Source organism: Cyclopterus lumpus, chromosome 4 (assembly GCF_009769545.1).
Source record: "Cyclopterus lumpus isolate fCycLum1 chromosome 4, fCycLum1.pri, whole genome shotgun sequence".
NCBI lineage: Eukaryota > Metazoa > Chordata > Actinopteri > Perciformes > Cyclopteridae > Cyclopterus > Cyclopterus lumpus.
Window position 1 is genome coordinate 21,161,897 of NC_046969.1, and position 23,679 is coordinate 21,185,575.

A 23,679-nucleotide genomic window follows, 5' to 3' on the forward strand; every position below is an offset into this window, starting at 1 on the left:
GGTGACAGGTCAGCGAGACATCTCCCCTGGTGGATCGTCAGATTGTGAAATGCTGGGCTATGACAGCTGTATGGGTCAGTGGCGGGTAAGCATCACATCCACGCCGCCATCATCAACGCTCACATTGTGCTCCTCTCGGTCAAAGGCCCTCGCCGCATTTTTCTGCCTTTTCCATCCTCAAGTCATAGAGGGTGGGAGGCGGGGGTTAGGGGGGGGGGGACCACCCAGGCACTGTGCCCAGGTGGAATGCACCAATCCTGGGGAGGAAGGCTGAGAAAACCCAGGGTGGGTGGGGGGGGGGGGGGGGGGGGGGGCTCCAGACAACGGAGGGGCTGAAAGCTGTTTCAGGGGAGAATGCCCAGGGTGACACAAAGATATGAAGCCCCCACTGTATGGAGTGCCTCCTTGCCCCAGGCATGAACCCTCTCCTGGACCCATCTCATATTTCCCACTATGAAATCAGACCTTGCAGAGCAGAGAGCGCAAGTCAATGGTCAGGAACAATCTAACTGTCTGTCACCGCGGTATGCTCCTGCCAACCAGAGCCAAAGAAGTGTGCAGCAGAGTATACTAAGTGTGTGTTTCTTTGAGTCTGCCTTTGTATCTGTGTCTGTATCTGCTCTAAGTGTCTGGCCTGTGCGTGTGTCGATGTGCGCACGTGTCAGGGGGAACAACACTCTTTGTTGTTGGGACTAAAGTATCATAATGTGGTTCCTTGTGTATCTTTAGAGGCAGATGAAGGGAGAGAAGGCAGACTTACATATCAGGGAAGGAAGCCAAGGTGGTCACCTGCAGGGCTTTCTTTCCCTCTTCTTGTGCGCGAGTCTGTGCACAGTTGGCACGACGCAAATATGGTTGCCAGCAGCAGTGGGTGGGATGAGAAAAATAATCAAACCGTGATCATACGGTCACAGCAGGTAGCAATAACCTCATTATTATTCTGATGGTAGCCAAACAGTTTCCTGTCGACAGTGTGGTTATTTATTGCACCCTTCATGCCAACCACGGGCCACAAACCCTCTGTCTTTTAACCGCTATAATTGGCTTCACGCTGCTGCAGCGCCAAGACAGATGCACACGCTTTGCTGAAGATACTCCATTGGCCACTGCCAGCACAAGTCTGGGGGTCTACTATTGGCACAAATACACAGGGAATATTCCATACATTAGATACAGCCATACAATAGAAATTACATACTTAAACAGACAATGGACCTGTATTAGTAAGTATAAATCAGCCCTAATGTGAACCATGTTTTGTATCACCATGTGAGGCAATTTAATTCAGAACACTGTAATTAATGTGGCTAAATGTGGGATCAGTGCCCAGTGTGACACATGGCACTGAGACTGATAATATATCACCTCATTACCACTCAGTGACGGGAGCTTTCTGGTCACTAAATATGCTGAACCGACACTTTGTGGCAGTTTGGTAATCCCAAAGTATTGGTTCTTATTGAGGAGGGCAAAGGTGGGCACCAGCAACACAGGGGTCACCGCAATACTGTCCCAAATTACACTGGACACGGTCAACAAAGAATGCCAAAACCTGATCACATGCCTGATGTACGGCTAATAAAATAAGTCAGATTCAGGACGTTTCTATTTGTTTATTAAAAATCAAGCAATATACAAGCACATTTTATTTTATGTCTTTTAAAACTGAAAATGGGAAGATTTTTCAAGCAAAAATGTTAAATTTAAAATCACAGTTAAGGTATGGTACCATTATCATACAATAACTACCAGGATTAATATTGTAACAGCCAGCAATAGGCGGCAATATTTCAAAAGTATTTATTGAAAAAAATAAAATAAAAATCAAGTCTCAAAATCAAATGCTGGATTCTCTCTGTCTCCCCACGCAGGTGCATCAGACATGTTTGTTTTTCCTGCAAAGATCAGAAGCAAGGATCAGGGATACGCTGTGAGTGCTGCCGCATGACGTATGTGTGAAACTGCACAGCAGCACCTCGGTGGTTCTCACCTCTTCTCTTAAATCGCATTATAATCAAAGCCAGTCCAAGGAGGACAAGCGGCACGGCGACCAAGGCTCCGATACCCACAGACAGCAGCAATGCCGCCCTCTGCACTAGAATGCCTTGCACAAGAACACATGAGGATCACAGTCAATACAAGGTTTTTACAACTTTATGTTGTTATATCTTCATGTTGCATGATCCATGATCCACAGATTATTCATCACAATTCCACCACTTTGGTCCGACTGCAACAAGAATTAGATGGATTACCTTGAAAGTTTGCACAGACAATTCATGGTCACCAGAGGATGGATTCTAGATTCTTAGTGACTTTCTCTCTAGCGCCACCGGCAGGTCAACGTTTTCACTCATCCAGTAAAATATTTCATCATCTACCTGAAGACCTGAACTCCTCCTCTAGCGCCACACATTCATGTCAAAAGTCATACAGTCAAACTAATGAGATTCCCATCAGCCTCAGGTGTAGTTTTTATTTTATATTATTTAGATTTAAAAGCATTGCTTTATATCGGCATGTTGGCATTGCCATGTGTTCGTGTGATCACGCAGACAAACATCGATGTACCTGTGCAGTTAGGCCGGCTGTCGTTCCAAAACCCGGAGGAGGAGCAGAGCAGCACCTCTGTGCCATTCAGGGAGAACCCCTCTTCACAGGAGAAGAGACACTGGGACCTGAAGCTGAAGTTCCCCAAAGGATGGGAGCAGTTCATCGACAGTGATAGAGGCAAGGCCCGAATGGCTTCACACTGGACAGCTGGCATGTGGAAAGGACAGAAATTGTAACGACTGACATTGGATCAGCCGTTTGAACACCAGCATGACAAAGGGAAGTTGAAGGTACTGCGAGCTCTCACGTTGGCATGTGGGTAGATCTTGACTCCAGTGACCGGAGTTGTTGCACGTCAGAGTTGGTGTTCCTCTCCGCCGGAAGCCCTCATTACATTCAAAGTCACAGTGGGAGTCATAGCTGAAAGAGGCGTATGGATGACTGCAATTTATCCTCCCATGTTGTGGAGCTTTGGCCAGTAGAGGGCATGGCTGCGCTGTAGATTACAACAAAATATGACCATCAGCTTTTGGACCAAATAATCCTCATCTTCTGGGTATTCCCTTCAAGGCCTAATTATTCATTCAGGACCACGTTAATGACACAGCTGGTGTGTTGTGATATAAATGAATGTATGGACAGATGTAAACCCACATTCCAAATCACAAGTGTGCAGTAATGTGCACACAGCAGGAGGGAATACATGCCAAGTGCATCTCCAATATAATATATAATGATTTATTACCCAGACAGTGGGGTATTCCTCTGCTCCACATGCCCACGGAGGTGCACTCTGTGTCAGCCGTCCCATTCATGAGAAAACCCTCCTCACAAGCTGACGTGCACCGTGAACCAAAGCTGAACTCTCCATGAGGATCAGAGCAGCCTAAGGAGCCGTGAGAGGGAGAGCTCACAGCGGGACATCTTTTAGCTGCAGGGCAACAAGGAGAAGGAGAACCAAATATATTGAAGAGCTTCACATGGTAAAGACGTACGGTCAAGCCATCTAAACCATTCAATTAAGAGCTCCTCTGTTGTTTGTGAAAAACAGATCATTATAGAGGTTTATGCACGTCTTTCTGTTGTTATTTTCTTTACCCAAGCAATGTGGGATGTGTGCGCTCCACGTGCCCAGCGAGGTGCACTCTGTGTCAGCCGTCCCATTCATGAGAAAACCCTCCTCACAAGCTGACGTGCACCGTGAACCAAAGCTGAACTCTCCATGAGGATCAGAGCAGCCTAAGGAGCCGTGAGAGGAAGGGCTCAGGGTCGGACATGTCTTCGCTGGAAAGGGGGGAGACAACAATATACATTTTTCAGAAATAAAGATCATGAGACTGAGATTCTATTTAATTGTTTAATGTTTTTTACCCAGGCAATGTGGTAAGTCTGCGCTCCACGTGCCCAGCGAGGTGCACTCTGTGTCAGCCGTCCCATTCATGAGAAAACCCTCCTCACAAGCTGACGTGCACCGTGAACCAAAGCTGAACTCTCCATGAGGATCAGAGCAGCCTAAGGAGCCGTGAGAGGGAGAGCTCACAGCGGGACATCTTTTAGCTGCAGGGCAACAAGGAGAAGGAGAACCAAATATATTGAAGAGCTTCACATGGTAAAGACGTACGGTCAAGCCATCTAAACCATTCAATTAAGAGCTCCTCTGTTGTTTGTGAAAAACAGATCATTATAGAGGTTTATGCACGTCTTTCTGTTGTTATTTTCTTTACCCAAGCAATGTGGGATGTGTGCGCTCCACGTGCCCAGCGAGGTGCACTCTGTGTCAGCCGTCCCATTCATGAGAAAACCCTCCTCACAAGCTGACGTGCACCGTGAACCAAAGCTGAACTCTCCATGAGGATCAGAGCAGCCTAAGGAGCCGTGAGAGGAAGAGCTCAGGGTCGGACATGTCTTCGCTGGAAAGGGGGGAGACAACAATATACATTTTTCAGAAATAAAGATCATGAGACTGAGATTCTATTTAATTGTTTAATGTTTTTTACCCAGGCAATGTGGTAAGTCTGCGCTCCACGTGCCCAGGGAGGTGCACTCAGGGCCGGCTGTCCCATTCGGTAGAAAGCCCTCGTCACAGGCTGCCGTGCACACAGAACCAAAACTGAAGGAACCATTTGGGTCAGAACAGTTTAGGGAGCCATGAGGAGGATCTATTGGGTCACACCGCTTAGCTTGAAGGAATCCAGAGACAGGGGAGAGACTATTACACACACACAACAAGTAATACATTAAATAAATGAATACACGGCTGAATTAAAGGAGCAATGACAACAGGCTTCATCATCTGTGGCCATACCCAGGCAAACAGGAAGTGCACAACTCCAGTTGCCCTGTGAAGAACATGTCGTCACGTTTGTGCCAATCAGATCAAATCCTTCTTCACATTGCCAAGTGCATATTGAGCCATAGCTGTACTTTCCTAAAGGGTCATGGCATTGCATGGAGGCATGAGGTGGAGCCTTCAAACTGCTGCACTGCACCACTGAAGAAGAAGAAGAAGAAGAAGAAGAAGAAGAAGAAGAAGAAGAAGAAGAAGAAGAAGAAGAAGAAGAAGAAACACCATCACTCATCAGAGCAGGAAGCTTGTGTTGCTTTTAGGGAGCCCCAACATAATTCCTGTGACCCACCTGCGCATGTAGGGGTCGGGTTGCTCCATTGTCCCGAGGCCAGACAGGTGACTGTGTCCTCTCTGGTCAGGTGGTAGCCTTCCTGGCAGGTGAAGTTACAGCGCGAGCCAAAGGAGAAAGGCTCCGGAGCATCCAGATTCACACAGGTCACGTTGCCCGTGGCAGGAAAGGAAATGGGGGAGCACTTTTTAACTGTGGTGGGATAAGAGATACGAATCACAGTTAGTCCACTCAATTGAAGTCAATGTCCCTATGATACACGTCCATTATGACTCCACCTTTATAAACATGCCATGAGCATGGGGGTGGGGGGATTTGAATAACCACGCTGACATAATTTACAGCCAAGGGAAACTGTATCCGCCTACCACACATTCAATGACAATGTTTGTTTCAGAATGCAGACAAATGAGTGTGAAGTAAAGTGATGACAGGTGTGACCTGAACATAATCTGCTGTGCAGTATGGACAGGACGTGACTTCACATTGAGGCCATGCTAAGTATTAGAAAAAGCAGTCCATTTTGCAAAAAAAAAAGGAAGTTACATGAATAGTGTCAGTTGTAGAGAAATTCACAAAAGATACTCGGATAGAAAATACAATTACTAAAATCAAAAGTCCAAATGTCTCTAGAGACATTGGGTTTAATTTGACATTCAAAGATAATGACAGTCACTTTACTTGTACATGCGTGGACACTGGCCGTCCACTGGCCGATGAGGTCACAGCGTATCTGGTCAGGCCCGCTGTGCTCGTAGCCCTCATCACACCTGACCCCACAGGTGGAGTTGTAGCTGTAAGGGGCGATGGGGTGGCTGCAGTTCAGACTACCTGCACCGACGCTGGTGGGGTTCAGAACTGGACACCGTTCGACTAAGATAAGGGCAGTGAGAAACATTTTTCCTTGTAACTTTAAACAGGTGAAATAACAAATATTTTTGGCATTGCTGAGATCCAGTACCTCGACACAGAGGGGCGGGGTGGTTCCACCGTCCGCTGGCTTGGCATCGGAGTCGTGACACGCCGACCAACTGAAAGCCGAGTTCACAGTGGAAACGGCAGGAAGAGTTGAAACGATTGGACCCGTGGGGATGGAAACAGTTGTGAGAACCTCGTTCTGGATCCAGCAAGGGTGGGCATGCGATTGCTGAAGAACAAAAAAAAGGAAACATAAAGATCGGTATATTATTTAATTTTTTTTGGCTTAAGGGGAGACACCTCAGGTGAATAGGGCAAACAGATATTAGTTCATTCGTAATATATCACCATGAAACTTCCTGTTGATAACTAGCAAATTAGGCATTCTTTTATCAAACTTGTGCGAATCTGCATACAACAACATGAAATCTGAACATTGGATGGAGCTTTGCAAAGATGTTGCCATAGATTTAGGAACACAATGTTAAATAAATCAGGCAATGAATAATATGTCTACAAAATCCTTAGTAAAAAACCTACAAAAATGTAAATGGGAATGTAAGTGCTACTTAAGTGGAGATTTCCAGTAATAAAAATCACTTTGAGGAAACTGCCTTTATACATATGCATTGTAAACCTCCTACAGGAGAATAGGGTACACCTTGTTTCAGTTGACTACTTTAATAACAACAATGTTTTTATTTATTATTGTGATGCATTATCTAATGCTTACTTTTGGTGAATGTTGGAGATATCTACAGATGCAAATAGACAAAGTGTAGTAAAATGAACACCTTAATGTGTATTTTGGATGTTTTCTTTCCACTAATATAATAAAAGACACATTCTGGAAGCAAAATAGCCCAACAACTCACAATTGACCAACGCAAGACAAAACAATGTTTTTGTCTTTATGTCTCCCCTTAAATACATTAAGAAAAAAAGTTTGCTCACCCTCTTCGCACCGTGGCCCCAGGAAACCAGGATGGCACCGGCAGGCATAGTTTCCAATGGTCTCCACACAGTCTGCATTGGTACTGCAGGAGTCCTTTGTACACGAGTCTAACATACACACACACACAGGGTGCTATAATATGCTATAATAAGTCTACAGGAGTCAGTAAATGTGTACATCTAGTATAATACGGGGTGTTTTACCAGTGTAGCAGATGGTTCCCTTCTTCTTTTTACAGCTCTCATTGTTCCACTTGGCCGTGTCTTTCTCCCTCTTAATGTAAATCTCCACACAGTCCTGAGCTTCTATGTTATCTGGCTCCTCCGACGCCCAATTCTGAGCATCTTTGGGCACCCTCTCATGGGTTTCTTTCCAGACCCACTTTTCTCCCTCTTTGCCGATGCCTATCCAGTAATATCCTCGGTTAAACGGCAGCACGGTGTTCATGAAGTCGTTCTCCTCCCGGCTCCGGATGGGCACCATGTCTGTGAAGTGCTTAAGGCACCACTCGCGGGCCTCAAGCCATCTGCGGTTCGGAGTGGTGCTGTGGTTGTAGGTCCATGCCTGTGCTCCTCCCTCGCTGCTCAGGTCTATACGGTTCGGGGCACACACGGTAAGACAAAGAGGAGTCTGAAAGAGTTTGATTCCTTTAAGATTAAGCAGACCTACCTTGGACAAATGCAATGAATGCAACTATCAGCAACATGCGACGCAGGCTTTGTCTCGTCTCAACTGGTTCTTGAAACATCTGAAATATAAAGAGATTCTTTTTTTTTCTTTTTCATAAACGTATAAAAGTGTGAAACGTAAGTCACTCAAGCTTGTCGTTGCATGTACTCACTTTGCTGACAATCATTGGCAAAGTGGTATTAATGCTCCTGCAGGGAATTACTCAATAACCAATTTTGTAATATCACTTTTTAATGTAACTTCCTTTCAGGAAGGACACCACCCATAAGTCATACACAGACACACATGCACCACACACATAGACACAACACGTTTGTAAGATTCATTTGATTTAATTAGACTTATTTATTAACAAAGATACCACAGGAATTCACCTCTAATGTTGTTAAACACATTTACATAATGCGTGATCTGATAATGAATAACATGCACATGTGTTACATCCATGCAGTATATCCAAATAAAGCTTCAACATACAGTTAACGAGACAAATACGCTTAGCTAAGTGATTATTGTAGCATAAAGCCTGCGCAGCCGGTGGGTGTTTAGGTTGTATTTATACAACCATGTACTAAATAGGAATAACTGCATTTGGGTCATTATAGATATATTTTGCGAGGTCCCAGTTGTCCGTCATCCCTGTGCCTCAGTGGATGGACTCGTGGCTTCTTCAGGCTGCCTGTGAGAGACGAGCAGATCGACATTAAAGGGACACTTACTGAATGATTTACTGAACTAAATCACATGTTTGCATGTTTTGGTAACAGAAGCAGTAAACTGTGAGATTTGAGTGTCTCAACATTTCAAATATGGAACGTGTGTAAATGGGTGGAGCGGCTTTGGACAAGTACATTTCGACACTGACCTCACTTGGGCAACTTTCTTTCCTGTGAGAAATGAACAAACAGATCACTATCGAGGTCTGCTGCAACAACGTGCGTCTCCATTTCTCTGCAGTGTGATTGACAGACACTCACGTTTTCTGCGCTTCATCCAGCAAAAACAGATGCAGCAGAAGGCCGAGAAGGCTGCACACCCGACTACCGCCAACAGAGCCTGTTTATAGCCTGATGAAAGCACCTTTTTTATTTATTTATCCTGAGTCAGAGAAAACTTGACAACCGCTACTGCTTCTACCGACCTATAATAATAATAATAATAATAATAACTCATCACAAGCAGAGAATCAGCAAAACCAATACAATGGTTGAAGTGACTTCAAACAATTACTTGCACAAGAAGGTCTCGGGCCGCTCCAGACCCCGGTGACCCTGCAGGTAACATCCTGCGAGCCGGTCATCAGGAAGCCCGGAGAGCATTTAAATCGACAGGTTGAGTTGAATGTCAGCTTTTCCCCCGAGCAGGTCAGGTTTCCATCACTAGGCTGAGACAGAGGGGGGCATGTCACAGCTGGGGGCACAACAGGTCAAAGGTGACTAGGGATGCAGTTATGTCGCCTTCATACTGTCACAACAATACACATACATGCTGATGCAAGTATTTTGATCAGTACTTTGAATGTGAGCCTCGTGCTGGCCCGCAGGAAACAGAGGATACAGATGCTCGGCTTATGATGACATATGTTGTCCAGAAAGACGTTTAACTTTCTGAAAAAGCGCAGCCTGTCCATAACATCAGAATGTCACTTATTACTGAGATATAAATATACTAAATAGACTAAAAACGTTGACGGTGGTGGTTTTCAGGTATGTTTAATCATTTTCAGGAAATTTAAAAAGGCTTCTTAGAGGACAAGAGCACATGGGATTTTGAATTATTGGAGAAAATAAGCTCTGTGGAAAACAAACATTTATGATACCCACACATTTTGTTCAGCATGATGATCTTCACAAATGAACATCGCTTTTTATGATTCTCGAAGCATAAATGCAATATAGCTATATATAATATATATATAGAAAACTTGATATATATTACAGCATATGGACATGAACAACTACAGCGAGCAACAACTGTTTCAGTGTAAAAATGTGTAAAAATATGAGAAATATTTTAAGATTAACTTGAACTTTAATGACACATCACCTACCGTAATAACTCCTCACCTGTCTGGCACTTGTTTCCCGTGAAGCCAGGCTCACAGAGGCAGGTGATGTTATCTATGGTCTCCTGGCATCTTCCCCTGTCACATGATGTTGCCGTACATTGGGCTGTTAAGAAGAAAAGTGCAACGCTAAAAAACACCACTTTTGAAACGGTCACAACCAACACAATCACACAGCTTTACGTACCTTCATAACAAACAGGAGATTTTAGATTGGCGCACTTCTCATCGTTCCACTTCCCTCTGTTTTCTCCTATTTTCACGTAGATCTCCACACAGAACTCTTTGCTGTTGTTGTTGTTGGGCTCGTTCGCTGCCCATGACTGTTCACCAATCCACGTGCTGTTATTCCCAATCCAGGTCCAAGTCTCATTCTTTTGTTTTTTAGTGATTCCAATCCAAAAATATGGACTCTGTTTTCTGTTTGGCAGCAAGGAGACCAGATAGTCGTTCTCTTTCTGGCTTTGGATGACCACCATGTCTGTGTAAGTGCTCTGGCACCACTGACGGGCCTGGGTCCAGTTCATAGATGTGTTTGAGTAGTGATACATCCAGCCCATGGTCGTCTCGGCCAAGATACCTAATGTGCATTTTGAGAAAACAAAACAAAATTAGTGATAATTCACCATCCAATTCAATCAGTCCTTCAGGCTAAAACTAATACTCACCAAGGAGGAGGATTACCATCCACTTCATGTCCATTGAGTGACCTACAAACACCTGTTATCCGACCAAAGAAAAAAGAATCAGAAAATAAATATTGATGAATTCCATCATTAAAAGAAAACAGATTAAGGATGCTTACCCAGGTATTTCAGAATATTAGCGATGTTTTTTATAAATTAAATGAATACGATACTTAAGTTAAATTGCCTTCCTAATCGTATCGAATATAAAACTTCATACCAAAGAGTTTCAGTAAATGAATGATAGTTTGGTGCAAGCAGGAATCAATGTCGGGCTTTTATATTTCTCTCCCAACATTATCCTATAATACCTGGATGTTTACTCTACAGAGTGAATGCATGTGATGACTGAACGACTGACATATTGACCTCTCATACCTAAACAAACCTTTTGTTCCTTTGTTTCCAGTAAACACGGGGCAAATCAGGGGCAGATTCTTTTCAATAAAAGCGAAAACAAACAATAAAAAAATAAATAAAATCTAATTAAAGTAAAGCACAGTGAATATCGTAACCAACACAAAAAAAAGAAAATTTGAAAAGGGGATCATTTAGCCAGTTTTATGCAATGAATTGCATATTCTTGGTTGTTTTGTTTAGGCAATTCATTCGTTTATTTCCTTTACTTAGAGAACAAATTGACTTTTTGAAAGTATCTTCTCTTTTTATTGATTGACTCAAATCTGTTGCATGCTGGACACACTAGCACCATGGAATAAATCCATTCCCTTGTAAGTAGAATAAGCTTCGCCAGCTTACTGAATCCTGACATGTGAATTAAAGTTTTTAACATCAATACATTTGTCTTCAGCCTTCAATTGAAGACCTCAGATCTATTTCTGGTCCTGCTGAAGTGCTGACATAAAAGACTCTGAATCAAACAATGGTGATGATCTGTAAAACAGATTGCCTCAGCAATACGGCTCTTCCTGCAGCCTCTCACTGTTATTCGTCTCTGTCCTGACCGTAACCTGATGGAGGGGACAGAAACAGACAAGAGGTCTGTATTGTATTTGGAAACAGGTTCTTCCTGAGCCTCTGATAAAACACATGAGATCCTGCAACGTCAGGATAAATGTTCCTTACTCAAAGTGTGGGACTATGTTGGTGTTGCGGGTGGAGTTGATGGCTGAACCTTTCTACAGTATCGACTGACTGTATTTCTATTTTCTTCACTGACGGTATATAGATATTCGTCATGATACTGGAAGATGCAGAAAACCACAAGCAAATGAAAGTTTCACATTTTATTATGTTTAGAAATGAGCACTGCTTTAAGAATACAGAAATATGAATGAGCATTTCAAATGCAATCACCATCGGTTACATAAATAGTACATAAATACGGAAATACAAAAAAATAAATTCACAGTTCTGCACGACATGGCATTTGTGGAGTTATATATATATATATTTACAATAACACAAATAGAGCCACCTTTTCAGCATACTTGTAAAGCTTTAGAACAATGTGTTCAATATATAACTCCCCTTGGGAGGAAATACAGTACATATCTGGACAAAATCAGAGCAAATCATGAAATTCAACAATACATAATATAGTAATCTCTCATCATGAAATAGCACTCACACGTTGAGTTTGTTAACAACAAGTTTCATACTAATGTTACGTATTCATATTGTTCACATTACTATGACAGGTGACTCACGTACAGTTATTGTTAGAGATACATTCAGTTGTCCGAAGTTGTCTCTGAAGAATATGACTGTTCTATATGAGGCTGTCAATGCTGCTTTTGTAGACTTGCGGAGGGGCCTCTATGTCCGAGTTGCTGTAAGAAAAGACAAAAGAAAAAGATGAGCACTGTGATTCAACAAAGAAAAAGAAAGAAAGTATTATTCAAGCGAGGTGAATGCGTATCTAACCTGTTAAGCTCAAACTTGGTTGCCCTCTGTTTCAGTCGTTTCAGGATCCACACAGCCAGAGACAGGCCAGACAACAGAGCGCCCCCTGTTGCCACACCAGAAGCAATGGCAATGACCGGAGATGGGGGAGCTGTCAAAAAATGATCAAATGGGAATTATTTTATCTCTAAACATGTATTTTATTCAGGTATTATATCAAAATATGTGTGTTCCTTTTGTGCTTTACCTTGACAGGTGGGTTTCTGTCCACTAGTCCAATTGCCATGACGATCACAGGTCAGCAGCTCATGTCCATCTAATGAGTAATCTTGATTGCATGTGAAGGAGCACTGTGAATTCAACACTGGCTCACTGTTGGAGCAGTTGATATGACCGTTTTCAGGAGCCTCGAGCAATGGGCATCTCACTGCTGTGGGAGAAGACAGCGAGGATTTAGATGCTAACATCACGTTTTGATGAAGGAGATCCCGTTTCAGTGACGCAACCCTAATCCATGCATGCAAATAACATGCAGGCATTACTAATAATGCAGGTAAAGTGGGGCAATGTGTGTACCTGCGCAGTTTGGTGGTGCGGAGGTCCACTGGCCTGGATTTGCACACTCCATGCTGAGTGCACCTTGCAGCTCGTGGCCTTCATCACAGCTGAAAATGCAGACCGTACCAAGTGGATGGGGGGTCACAGTAGACGCAGGTGAAGACAGAGGTGGGCTGCAACTGATCTGGGCACTTGTTGGGATCTCAGGAGCGGGACATCCTATTGCTAAACAATAAAGACGATGATAAGATGGTAAGATGTCATGATGTAGCACAGAATCAGAGTAAGACTGTGAATGCAGTGAGCAAATAGAGTTGCGAGCTCAGGTTTATGTGAACATATGCTACCATACCTTTGCAGGTAGGTACGGCTTCACTCCACTGTCCGCCTTCAGAACACTGAGTGCTGGGCGCTCCCTGCAGTTCAAAGCCTGCTTCACAGCTGAAGCTGCAGGTGGAGTTCGGCCACAGTTTAGTCAAAGGTCGGCTGCACTGGGTGACGAGGTGAGCTCCTGCTTCTGGATTCTGGCAAGTGATGGCTAACACATAAAGAAAACATTTAAGTTTTCCTCAAAGGTACAAAACAAGAGATCTTAATTGTATATTAATAGTGGGTGGTTGGATTCAATTGAAGCGCCCTCACCTTCACAGCGAGGCTTCCTGTCACTCCACACAGCTGCTGACGTGCATGCCGCCTTGCTCGGTCCCACCAGGTGGTACCCGGGGCCACAGCTGAAGCTGCAGGTGTTTCCGTAGCTGAACATCACATCTGCATCGACCCCACGGCTGACAAAGCCACTGTTGGAGCAGTTGATATGACCGTTTTCAGGAGCCTCGAGCAATGGGCATCTCACTGCTGTGGGAGAAGACAGCGAGGATTTAGATGCTAACATCACGTTTTGATGAAGGAGATCCCGTTTCAGTGACGCAACCCTAACCCATGCATGCAAATAACATGCAGGCATTACTAATAATGCAGGTAAAGTGGGGCAATGTGTGTACCTGTGCAGTTTGGTGGTGCGGAGGTCCACTGGCCTGGATTTGCACACTCCATGCTGAGTGCACCTTGCAGCTCGTGGCCTTCATCACAGCTGAAAATGCAGACCGTACCAAGTGGATGGGGGGTCACAGTAGACGCAGGTGAAGACAGAGGTGGGCTGCAACTGATCTGGGCACTTGTTGGGATCTCAGGAGCGGGACATCCTATTGCTAAACAATAAAGATGATGATAAGATGGTAAGATGTCATGATGTAGCACAGAATCAGAGTAAGACTGTGAATGCAGTGAGCAAATAGAGTTGCGAGCTCAGGTTTATGTGAACATATGCTACCATACCTTTGCAGGTAGGTACGGCTTCACTCCACTGTCCGCCTTCAGAACACTGAGTGCTGGGCGCTCCCTGCAGTTCAAAGCCTGCTTCACAGCTGAAGCTGCAGGTGGAGTTCGGCCACAGTTTAGTCAAAGGTCGGCTGCACTGGGTGACGAGGTGAGCTCCTGCTTCTGGATTCTGGCAAGTGATGGCTAACACATAAAGAAAACATTTAAGTTTTCCTCAAAGGTACAAAACAAGAGATCTTAATTGTATATTAATAGTGGGTGGTTGGATTCAATTGAAGCGCCCTCACCTTCACAGCGAGGCTTCCTGTCACTCCACACAGCTGCTGACGTGCATGCCGCCTTGCTCGGTCCCACCAGGTGGTACCCGGGGCCACAGCTGAAGCTGCAGGTGTTTCCGTAGCTGAACATCACATCTGCATCGTCCCCACAGCTGACAAATCCATTGTCCAGCTGCTGGAGAGAGGGGCACTGGACAGCTGCAGAATAGAAAGCAGGAGCAGTACAGGTCAGCGGTATTCTTACTTTTTTTTTTTTTTTAAAAGACCATGATAACTGACTTAGATAAAAGATAGTGTTGATATAATGGATACAATAAAATCCTCAGAGATAAAAACATAACAAATTGGCGGTGTACCGAGACAAAGCGGCTGCGAAGCGTTCCAAATCCCTGAGGCTTCACATTGCAGGGTGTTAGACGGGGAGCCGGCGAGGACGTGGCCTTCATCACAGGTAAACACACAGGTGGACTGGTAGCTGGAGTTGCCCAGAGGATCGGAGCACTTCATGGATCCTCCTGCTGGACTTGAGAGCACCTGACACTGGACCACTGGGGAAGACGGGACCATGGAAAACACATTACAGCGGGCTGCATCATTGTAATAATGCAGTTCTGTTGCTCTGAGTATGATGACCTGAAATCACTATTGGTCAACATCACATCACTTCACTTAAATGTGTTGCAGCTTCGCAATACACCTTTAACTCACATTCACATGAAGGAGGCCGCTCGGACCACTGTTGGGAGGCGTTGCACTTCAGGGGCCGTGACACACTCAGCTGGTATCCTTCCTCGCATGAATACTGGCACGAGGAGTCGTAAGAGAAGTTCCCGTACATATGAGTGCAATTTACACTTCCTTTATATGGAACGGTCACCTCCTCCATGTTACACTGGACAACTGTCAACAAAGGAAACAAGACACAATTAGATATCAGGGCTGTAAGAGGCTTAAAGTACAAAGACTTCATACTTGTATTTTCTTACCTTGCTCACACTTCTCTCCGTAAAAGCCCTCGAAGCAAGCACACTCATGGCTGTTGATGGTTTCCACACACTCTCCATAGCGGCACGAGTCGTCCTTACAGGCCGCTGGAGATAGAAGTAGTGCATTCATAAGACTTGCATAACCCCTTTAAAAATGGTCAAATCAATAGATTCCCCATTAACAAACAAAAACAAGGCAGCTAGAAAGCAGCTCCTGGATCCCTGACTTTTGCTCACCTGTGTAGCAGAGAGCGGTCTTCAACTTTTCGCAGCGCTCGTCGTTCCATTTTCCCGGCTGCGAATCACTTTTAATGTACATCTCCACACAATCCTCTTTCACCCCCGTACGCTTTACACCTTTGCCATTGTTTGGCTCGCCCTTTGCCCAGTTGGTTGCTTCTGCTGTCAGAGCCTTGCCGGTTCCGACCCAGGTCCAGACATGTTCGACCTTGCGTATGCCGATCCAGTAGTAGGTGCGTTTCTTGGGCAGCCAGCTGTTGAGATGCCCGATCTCCTCCTGGTTCTGGATGGCCACCATGTCTGTGTAGTGCTCCTGGCACCAGGCTCGGGCTTGAGGCCAACTCATGTTGTTGGTGTTAGAGTAGAAGTAGGACCAGCACTCTACACTAGTCCATGTGCACAGCACTGAGGACAGAGATACAATTTAGATGTTAGATTAAAAATTATTAAAAAGAAAATGAAAAAAGAAAAAGGTTACATAGAAGTTGAAAGTGGAGCTAAAGATTCTGTTCACAGTAGAATTGCATACATGAGCAAAGAAAGATCAAGCTGATCCATGACGTCTTAGGTCCGCGGGTCTGCAGTAATCCAAAGCACATCTCCTGTAAGAATACGTAAAAAAGATCAATGAGGATCATTTGAAACCGTAAATGTATCACTGACCACAAACAGCAATCAAGGAATTCAAATGTATTCAAATTGGTTGGTAAACTTACCATTTTAATATGTGTGATAACCTACAGAAGACTATTAGTATTTCTTTAGTCTCTTCACATCTGAGGATGAGGTGATTCTGTGCAGAGGAGCCTGCTTTTATACCTTCGGTATCGGTCTGGTCCACTTTTCCTGGAAGCTCTCATCAAAAGCGGGCTATTGATGGGAAACTCCCACCTCCCACAACTACTGCCCCATCCCACCAGGGTCCTTGGAAACTTCCTCTCGCTCTCTCTCTCTCTCTCTCTTTCACTCTGACACAAAAACAATCCTTTGTTTTAATATTTGTACTTGTATTATTAGTAAATCAATGGAAAGTATTTCCTCAAGTACTGCATTTAAGTATAAAGTATTTTCATTTTATGGTACCTCACTTCTACTCCACTGCAATTGAGAGGGACATATTATACTTTTTACACTACATAAGTTACATACGACTTCTACAGTTAAGTGCTATTTTTCCATTTTCATCCAAAGCACATGCTGAACTTGTGTGTAAACAAAATATGATGTATTATTTTAGATTAAACTACTAGCTCAACCAGCTACATCATTAAATGACTCTTCCCAATATTGTATCACTAATAATACTTAGACAATGTAAATTTTACAACAATCGTACACATTGACAGGGGCAATTCTAGTTTTATTTCTTATACTTTTATTTTGGATATGTATTAAAGTCATTTACATAGCTGTATTAGTGCTTTATTTACTGTAAATAAAGGATTTCCAATTGTGCCGTACTGATAATGTACTACTGTTACGAAAAACTTTAGATTAGCGCACACATAGACAAAATAAATAACATGAAGAAAGCGATAAGGTTCCTGGCGAAAGCACAATAGCACAGACTGAAGTGAGGGCGGCTGAGAGGGAAATTCTTTTGGAAGCTGTGAAATCCTGTGAGTTGAAAAGACAGAGAGTGAGAGATTTAGAGTGCCAAGGATATAACCTCGCTATGTCTTATTTAAGTTTGGACCTTTTAAATATTGTCTGACTGGCGGCCTGTCCAGGGTGTCCCCTGCCTTCGCCCTATGTCAGCTGGGATAGGCTCCAGCGCCCCCGCGACCCTAATGAGGATAAGCGGTATTGAAAATGGATGGATGGATGGATGAATGAAAGTAAAGAAAGGTGCGAGCTTCATGAGTGTGCATGTCGATTCATTCCGGGTGACGCTTATTACGAGCAGCACAAAGTGTGCCAGACGACGATCCACAGACTGCAACCGGCAATTCAAAGGATGTCAAAGGATGTGCTCATCAAAAAAAGGAAGAAACTAAACAATGCAATGGCAATGCGATAGCAAAAAACACTTTACTTTAATGAGTTTTCAGAGACGGGAAGCGTGTGGCGCAGGAGCAGAGGCGTCTGCTGGCTGCCTGTGTTTTCCAGAAGTGACAGTTCATATCCTTCCTCTCTGACCCGAGGCCCTGGATCGTAGCCACTGTTGCTTGACCTCTTAACCTCCACCCTTTTCCCCAATATAAACTACGGAATTAACTTATACTGAACTAGAGAGAGACTCAGTTTCAGCTTTAATTTAAGCATCTTAAACAGATGCTTATATTGTTCACGGTGAGCTGATTTGGGGTCTTGCTACAAATGTATTCTTTGAAATAATCATGCATTACAGAAGTGTGCTAGGGCACATCCTATGTGAGTATAACCACATTACTATTACTGTTATAAACTACGGGAGTGATACAAAACGTACTACTATTGAATTTGCTAGTCGCCATGAATCACAGAATTTAAAAAATCTAGTCATCACCACTGTCATATTTGGGGTGATAAATCCAGAAAAGAGAGGTTGTGTGTGAAGGCTGCATGATGGATGACTGGTGTGAGAGACCATCTGGCAACCAGAGGTTCAAGTACCTGCGGCGGAAACATCCATCCTGCTGTCGGCTGAAGTGATCTTGAACCAAAAACTACATCGCTACCAGCTTTGACTCTGACCTTTGACCTTCCTGACCGACACCAGCGGAAAATCTTCTCTGGCTGACAGGAAATAACAAAATAAAACTGAAAAGAGGGGGGAAATAGGCGTGCCAACGTTGGACACATTGTTGATCTTTTCCCCTTTGCTATAATCGGGGTTGGTCAATGAAAGTTGCAGTTGCAGTTGCATACCAATCTACGTACAGTATATTGACGACATGACTTCTGAGTTTCGAGGGCTGTAAAACAGTTCCATCTTGTTGCCACGTGGAGTCGCTAGCGTGCATTACCTTTTAACAGTAACGGCGACAGGTTGCAGATGGATCTGTCCCTTTAAGACCGGAAATAGACGTCCCAAATAAAGGCACTAGTGAGACCTCTGAACGGGGCTTTGACTAAGGCCACTATGGCAGACGCTCTGGCGAGAATCCCCGTGGTTGAGATTGATCCAGAGGGAACCTTTAAGTACATTCTGCTTCGAGTGAAGGTGAAAGATGGCGATGTGCACAAAGACATAGTGCGGGGCACAACAAGTGCAGAGTACCACAGTAAGTTGATAACTGGAGTTTGGTGCACAGGAGCGACAAGCGTGTCTGATTTCACTCTCCCGAGACCTGAAATGTTGCTGCAGATTTAAAATGGGCTGCAGACCGGAACCGTGTTCCTTTTGGTGCGCGTGCGCCGTGCATGAGAGCTGCAGAGAACCTTATGTGTTGCACATATTGGAGGCAGCAGCTTGGAAAGATACGATGGGAGATCAATGACAGTGCAACGCTTTAAAAGTGTCACTTATTTGACGGTCCTGTCCTGTAACTTAACCAGTTAAGTTTGTATATTTTGATTAATGGAATTATTTAAATTATTTTACAGATCACATATTTGATAAAGTCAATCCAGCTATGGAGGCCTTGGGGATGGAGTGTAAATGCCTCGGAGGAGGGAAGATAGAGCACAACAGCCAAGATAAAAAACTGAGGGTGTTTGGAGAATCGACTGTAAGTTACTTTGATTGGAAATGCGTTTCAAAGTAAAACACTACACTAAATACACTAAATAATGTAAATGCTTTCTCATTCCTTTTCAGGCGTTTGGTAAAGCAGACCACTCTGTGTCTGCAGAGAAGTTGAAGAGTGCCTTCAGCGACTATGAGATCACCTGGTCTGATGACAAAAAATGAGCCTACATCTGATTTGAAATATGTATTTGACTGCAGATTTGATCACTTTTATTCACCAACAATATAAAGGATTTTGTGTAAACTCTGCAAACATAATTTTCCTTTTATAAATAGAATGATTTATCTTTACTTTGGCTTGGTTGTCTGATTGAATGTATTACAATTGAAGGCCGTGTGCCAAGCGTAAAGTCCATACAGGAAGGGGTGAGCCAGTTGGAATCACAAGCATATCCTGTTGCTCTGAGGGAAAGTTTGTTTAAAAAAGGCAGAAATAGATAAGAGGGGCTTTCACTTGCTGTCGTGGTTATATATGTGTTTGTAATGCTAAATAATGATACCAACTGTATTCCACCGTGCTTTACAGTAATATAAGATCTAACAATCTGAGACAAGAATAACAAAAACATGTTCACAAAAGGACAAATTTGCTGAGCTGAGTCATCAATTTTTTTTTTTTAAAGGCCAGTTCCTATTTTCTCTGATATGTGAAAACCTTGACCTGCTGTTGGCATCAGAAGAAAAGGGTCAGGGGATCACCAAAGGATAATCCTCTGCGGATCATGAATGTCAAACAAAATATATCATCTAATATTTGCTAACGTATTTCAGTCTGGTGGACTGATTGAGCCTCTGTTTGTGAAATGTAACGCCAAAAAAAGAGAAAGAAATGTGTAATACTTTATTGTCTGTGATGTTTCCTCAGGATGAACACATTATAATCAAAGTTATAATCTGCGTTGACAGCATGTGATGATACACAGGCTGTTCAAGTGCCTCTAAATAGGACACAGATTTGCTGTTGTTTCAAATATGTTATGTACTTTTATTCCCACAAATGTCAACATTACAAGAGTCTACATCCTTTTCCTACTGGGTTTTTCCCACACGACTGGGTCTTTAAAGGTATATGTTAAATTCCATTCTTGTCATTACTTTATTTTTGTTGCCAGTGACTCACCAGGTATCTGGTGAGCCATAAAGAAAACACCAAGAGGAAGACTGGCGCGTAACTCTGACTGTTATTAGCTCCAGTCACCTTGACCCTCTTCAGCAGACTTAACCAATACTGACTGGAGAAGGCTTATTCTGTGTTAGACTCCACCCTCTTCTTGGAAACTGTTGGGATTAATGAGATTTCATATAAAACATTACTAGTCTATGACTCAACAGTAACCATGTACTAGATTGAATGGTATATTATGTAATCTAGTTGGAGGCCTTGTCTTAATCTTTACAATCTCACACAATATAACCCACAGAAAGACTTTTTCCTTAATTTGTCCCAAGTCATTCTGTTTATGTACTATGTTGAGTATTGCTTTAGAAGTACTTGTATACACTGTATACAATGTAAATTGGAAATGCTGACACACGCTGTAGATGCTGCCCTTTGACCTCTTTGGGGACAAGTTAAAATAATTTTCATTGGGGAGCAATGAAAACATGCTGTTCATTATCTTACAATAGCCAAATCACTGTATTCTACAGGAATGTTGCAAACACTGGTTATGTTGGGACTAAGTCATGAACTCGTGAATCAGGTTAATCAAGTGGAGGAAAAAATACTGTGTATTTTGATAATTCCTTCCAAGTGTAAATAGACTACAAAGCAAGCATTATCGTAAGAGATAAGAATCAATGTGTAATCCTGTTTCCTAAACAAGAAATGACTCCCATCCTGCAGCAGGAGGCGCTAACACATCTGTCGGGAAACAAAGGTGCAGCAAAAGCTTGATGGTTTACTTTAGATCGTATCAGTAAAACAATCGCTTTCCTGGCACTGATTTTATGGAGTCAATCATGTCAGGGCCAAGATACATTTGAGACTCCTAAAGGATACATATCATCCTACCCTTAAATGATTTAAATACAATCTAAACATCTTAGTCATTTTCAGCCCAACCTGCATGTGTTATTATCTATTAATTAGAAATGTATACATAGAGTGTACTGTATTGTCATTTCCAATATTATATGTGCTTTGTTTTATCACTCAAAATGGATAAGCATGGAGTGAAAATTCTGAAACAAATATGGGATTTAACTATAACTTCGAGAGGATTAACACTGCTTTTAAAGTCTTTTTTTAATATACATAACAATATAACCATCATTGCCCTCCTCAAGGTAACTAATGACCTCCTTTTATCAGCAGACAGGGGGGAGAGCGCCGTTTTAATTCTTTTAGACCTTAGTGCAGCTTTTGATACTGTAGATCACGCCATTTTAATCGATCGCCTCAAAACCTGGGTTGGCATCAAGGACACTGCACTTGGCTGGTTTTATTCTTACCTTTTAGAAAGATCGTACTCGGTCACCATAGGTAATCACTCGTCTTCCACGACTCACATTACCTGTGGTGTACCACAAGGTTCAATTTTAGGTCCACTATGCAGACGACACACAGATATACGCTGAGACCCGGTGACCCAGAGAGCCTGGCTGCTGTCTTAGATTGTCTCTCTGACGTTAACTGCTGGATGGCTCAACATTTTCTTCAGCTCAATAACTCCAAATCAGAAGTCATATTATTCAGTTCCCCAAACAATAACACCAGTCTCATCAAGAATCAACTTGGTCCCCTGGCTGCTTATTTAAAACCTGTTGCCAGAAATTTGGCAACGGGAATCAATTAATTCAATTAAGAATAATCTCAAAAATCAATGCACTCATTTTCTCCAGACTTGACTACTGCAACTCCCTCCTTTCCGGCATAAATCAAAAATCCATCTCCCGCCTCCAACTAGTCCAGAAGGCAGCAGCTCGGCTTCTCGCTGGTTCTAACAGACGGCATCACATGACTCCAGTCCTGGCCTCTCTCCACTGGCTCCCTGTTCATTTTAGAATTGATTTTAAGATTTTGCTGATCAGTTTTAAAGCGCGCCTGGGTCTGGCCCCAAGCTACATCATTGAAGTGTTAGCCCCATATGAGCCAGCTCGCAGCCTTAGATCCTCCGATGGGGCCCTTCAAGGCCCTTCCAAAGTCAGGGATTAAATCAAAGGGTGACCGTGCCTTTGCCATCAGAGCCCCTCGACTTTGGAACGACCTACCTGAGGGGATAAGACTAGCAGATTCAGTAGCTTCTTTTAAATCACTTCTTAAAACCCATTTTTATAGAACTGCTTTTAAGTTTATGTCGTCCTTTTATGCAGTTCTTTGTTTCCCCTATTTTAGTTTGTCTGTTCTGCTTTATTTTGTATTTGTAATTTTCTATTCCTCTATTGTGTTCATTGCCTATATGGCATTGTCTCCTTTGCCTCGTGTATTTTCTGAAATGTTTACTTGTATTGATGTTATGTGTTTACCTTGCTTCTATGTAGAGCATATATATATATATAAATAAATGTATTATTATCATATTTAATATTACACATTTCTGAATGTTATTTAAGAATGTGTATTATTGTCAGATGTACAATATGATTCAAACAACGGCGCGCGCTATGTTTGTCCAAAAGCGACGCAAAGACTGTAACGTCCACCGATCTTCTTCAGTTACTTTTCCACGTTTGAGCGAATAACCAAAACAAACCGGTGACTCTCAGAAACAAACGTGTAGGTGTGACGTTATGCCCGTGAACTGAAGACACAGTCAATTCATTTATGGTAAGAAACTATAACTTAACTAACATTGTTGTCGAAACTATCATAAACTACCACGCTAACGTTAAACGTTATCGTTAGCAACACACAGCTAACGCTAACGTTAAAGTTAGCAACACACGTATCGTAGCGAGCTAACGCTATTCTCGTCTCTCTGGTTTAAATATTCTTTACTAGCTGCTCCTGCTTCCGTCGCGACAGTCTTCCTGACCCCCGGTGATCATCATGTCCCAGACCAACACTCCTCTCCTGGACGAGGTGGCGCAGTGGAGTCAGGAAACCTGCCGCCAGAAGCTGAAGTCTGTCCTGCCAGAACTCACCATATCCTCTCAAACGTGACAGCTAACTCGGGTTAATTCTGCAGGCTCACAGTGCCATGCTCTGGTTTCTTTAAGGAGTGATATGCAAGTATTGTAAAGGTTTAAAATGCATAACAGATTGATGGGGGGGGGGGCTATAGTTTAAATTACA

At 43.2% G+C, this 23,679-nt stretch overlaps 4 protein-coding genes across 7 annotated transcripts; 1 reads left to right on the plus strand and 3 right to left on the minus strand.

The window, feature by feature from the left end:
* Positions 1 to 1,593: 1,593 nt before the first annotated feature.
* Positions 1,594 to 7,960, minus strand: selp (selectin P). Of its 4 annotated transcripts, none has more exons than XM_034531753.1 (17): positions 7,904 to 7,960; positions 7,732 to 7,810; positions 7,266 to 7,652; positions 7,062 to 7,169; positions 6,151 to 6,336; positions 5,871 to 6,062; positions 5,190 to 5,381; positions 4,859 to 5,044; positions 4,551 to 4,733; positions 4,278 to 4,463; positions 3,925 to 4,110; positions 3,652 to 3,837; positions 3,299 to 3,484; positions 2,861 to 3,049; positions 2,572 to 2,760; positions 1,991 to 2,104; positions 1,594 to 1,895 (listed from the first exon to the last, which is right to left on the minus strand). In XM_034531753.1, exons 1-17 carry the CDS (start codon positions 7,916 to 7,918, stop codon positions 1,825 to 1,827), a joined length of 2,835 nt encoding a protein of 944 aa, XP_034387644.1. In that variant the 5' UTR covers positions 7,919 to 7,960; the 3' UTR covers positions 1,594 to 1,824. The 4 variants fall into 4 exon arrangements, with proteins under 4 accessions (XP_034387644.1, XP_034387646.1, XP_034387643.1 ...); XM_034531755.1 differs by having other exon boundaries at positions 3,925 to 4,065; positions 4,419 to 4,463; positions 7,732 to 7,828; positions 7,904 to 7,937; XM_034531752.1 differs by having other exon boundaries at positions 7,732 to 7,828; positions 7,904 to 7,937.
* Positions 7,961 to 8,121: 161 nt separating this feature from the next.
* On the minus strand, positions 8,122 to 10,722 carry LOC117730182 (E-selectin-like). Its single transcript, XM_034531760.1, has 8 exons — positions 10,623 to 10,722; positions 10,486 to 10,537; positions 10,005 to 10,397; positions 9,819 to 9,923; positions 8,983 to 9,162; positions 8,730 to 8,819; positions 8,618 to 8,639; positions 8,122 to 8,431 (listed from the first exon to the last, which is right to left on the minus strand). The coding sequence occupies exons 2-8, from the start codon at positions 10,517 to 10,519 to the stop codon at positions 8,386 to 8,388; spliced, it is 870 nt and encodes a 289-aa protein (XP_034387651.1). The 5' UTR covers positions 10,520 to 10,537; positions 10,623 to 10,722; the 3' UTR covers positions 8,122 to 8,385.
* Positions 10,723 to 11,753: 1,031 nt separating this feature from the next.
* Positions 11,754 to 16,533, minus strand: LOC117730179 (E-selectin-like). Its single transcript, XM_034531756.1, has 15 exons — positions 16,486 to 16,533; positions 16,299 to 16,371; positions 15,767 to 16,174; positions 15,530 to 15,634; positions 15,252 to 15,443; positions 14,900 to 15,091; positions 14,553 to 14,741; positions 14,263 to 14,448; positions 13,929 to 14,135; positions 13,570 to 13,782; positions 13,280 to 13,465; positions 12,946 to 13,152; positions 12,617 to 12,799; positions 12,391 to 12,520; positions 11,754 to 12,296 (listed from the first exon to the last, which is right to left on the minus strand). The coding sequence occupies exons 1-15, from the start codon at positions 16,486 to 16,488 to the stop codon at positions 12,236 to 12,238; spliced, it is 2,535 nt and encodes an 844-aa protein (XP_034387647.1). The 5' UTR covers positions 16,489 to 16,533; the 3' UTR covers positions 11,754 to 12,235.
* A 2,248-nt stretch (positions 16,534 to 18,781) lies between these two features.
* Positions 18,782 to 19,733, plus strand: si:dkey-51e6.1 (uncharacterized protein LOC558617 homolog). The gene is made up of 3 exons (XM_034531761.1): positions 18,782 to 18,975; positions 19,298 to 19,422; positions 19,512 to 19,733. The coding sequence occupies exons 1-3, from the start codon at positions 18,834 to 18,836 to the stop codon at positions 19,602 to 19,604; spliced, it is 360 nt and encodes a 119-aa protein (XP_034387652.1). The 5' UTR covers positions 18,782 to 18,833; the 3' UTR covers positions 19,605 to 19,733.
* Positions 19,734 to 23,679: the final 3,946 nt, after the last annotated feature.

Excerpts from the sequence above, each read along its gene's own strand:
- selp (XM_034531752.1), bottom strand. Across the intron at positions 5,045-5,189 it reads CCCGACCCCTACATGCGCAG|TGGTGCAGTGCAGCAGTTTG; the intron begins GTGGGTCACAGG and ends CTTCTTCTTCAG. Across the intron at positions 2,105-2,571 it reads CAGCCGGCCTAACTGCACAG|GCATTCTAGTGCAGAGGGCG; the intron begins GTACATCGATGT and ends TTCTTGTGCAAG.
- si:dkey-51e6.1 (XM_034531761.1), top strand. The coding sequence starts at position 18,834 with ATGGCAGACGCTCTGGCGAGAATCCCCGTGGTTGAGATTGATCCAGAG. Across the intron at positions 18,976-19,297 it reads AACAAGTGCAGAGTACCACA|ATCACATATTTGATAAAGTC; the intron begins GTAAGTTGATAA and ends ATTATTTTACAG. Across the intron at positions 19,423-19,511 it reads GGGTGTTTGGAGAATCGACT|GCGTTTGGTAAAGCAGACCA; the intron begins GTAAGTTACTTT and ends ATTCCTTTTCAG.
- LOC117730182 (XM_034531760.1), bottom strand. The coding sequence starts at position 10,519 with ATGGACATGAAGTGGATGGTAATCCTCCTCCTTG. Across the intron at positions 10,398-10,485 it reads GATGGTAATCCTCCTCCTTG|GTATCTTGGCCGAGACGACC; the intron begins GTGAGTATTAGT and ends AATGCACATTAG. Across the intron at positions 9,924-10,004 it reads ATCTCCTGTTTGTTATGAAG|CCCAATGTACGGCAACATCA; the intron begins GTACGTAAAGCT and ends TCTTCTTAACAG.
- LOC117730179 (XM_034531756.1), bottom strand. Across the intron at positions 14,742-14,899 it reads TTCGCAGCCGCTTTGTCTCG|CTGTCCAGTGCCCCTCTCTC; the intron begins GTACACCGCCAA and ends TCTATTCTGCAG. Across the intron at positions 13,783-13,928 it reads CGCACCACCAAACTGCACAG|CAGTGAGATGCCCATTGCTC; the intron begins GTACACACATTG and ends CTTCTCCCACAG.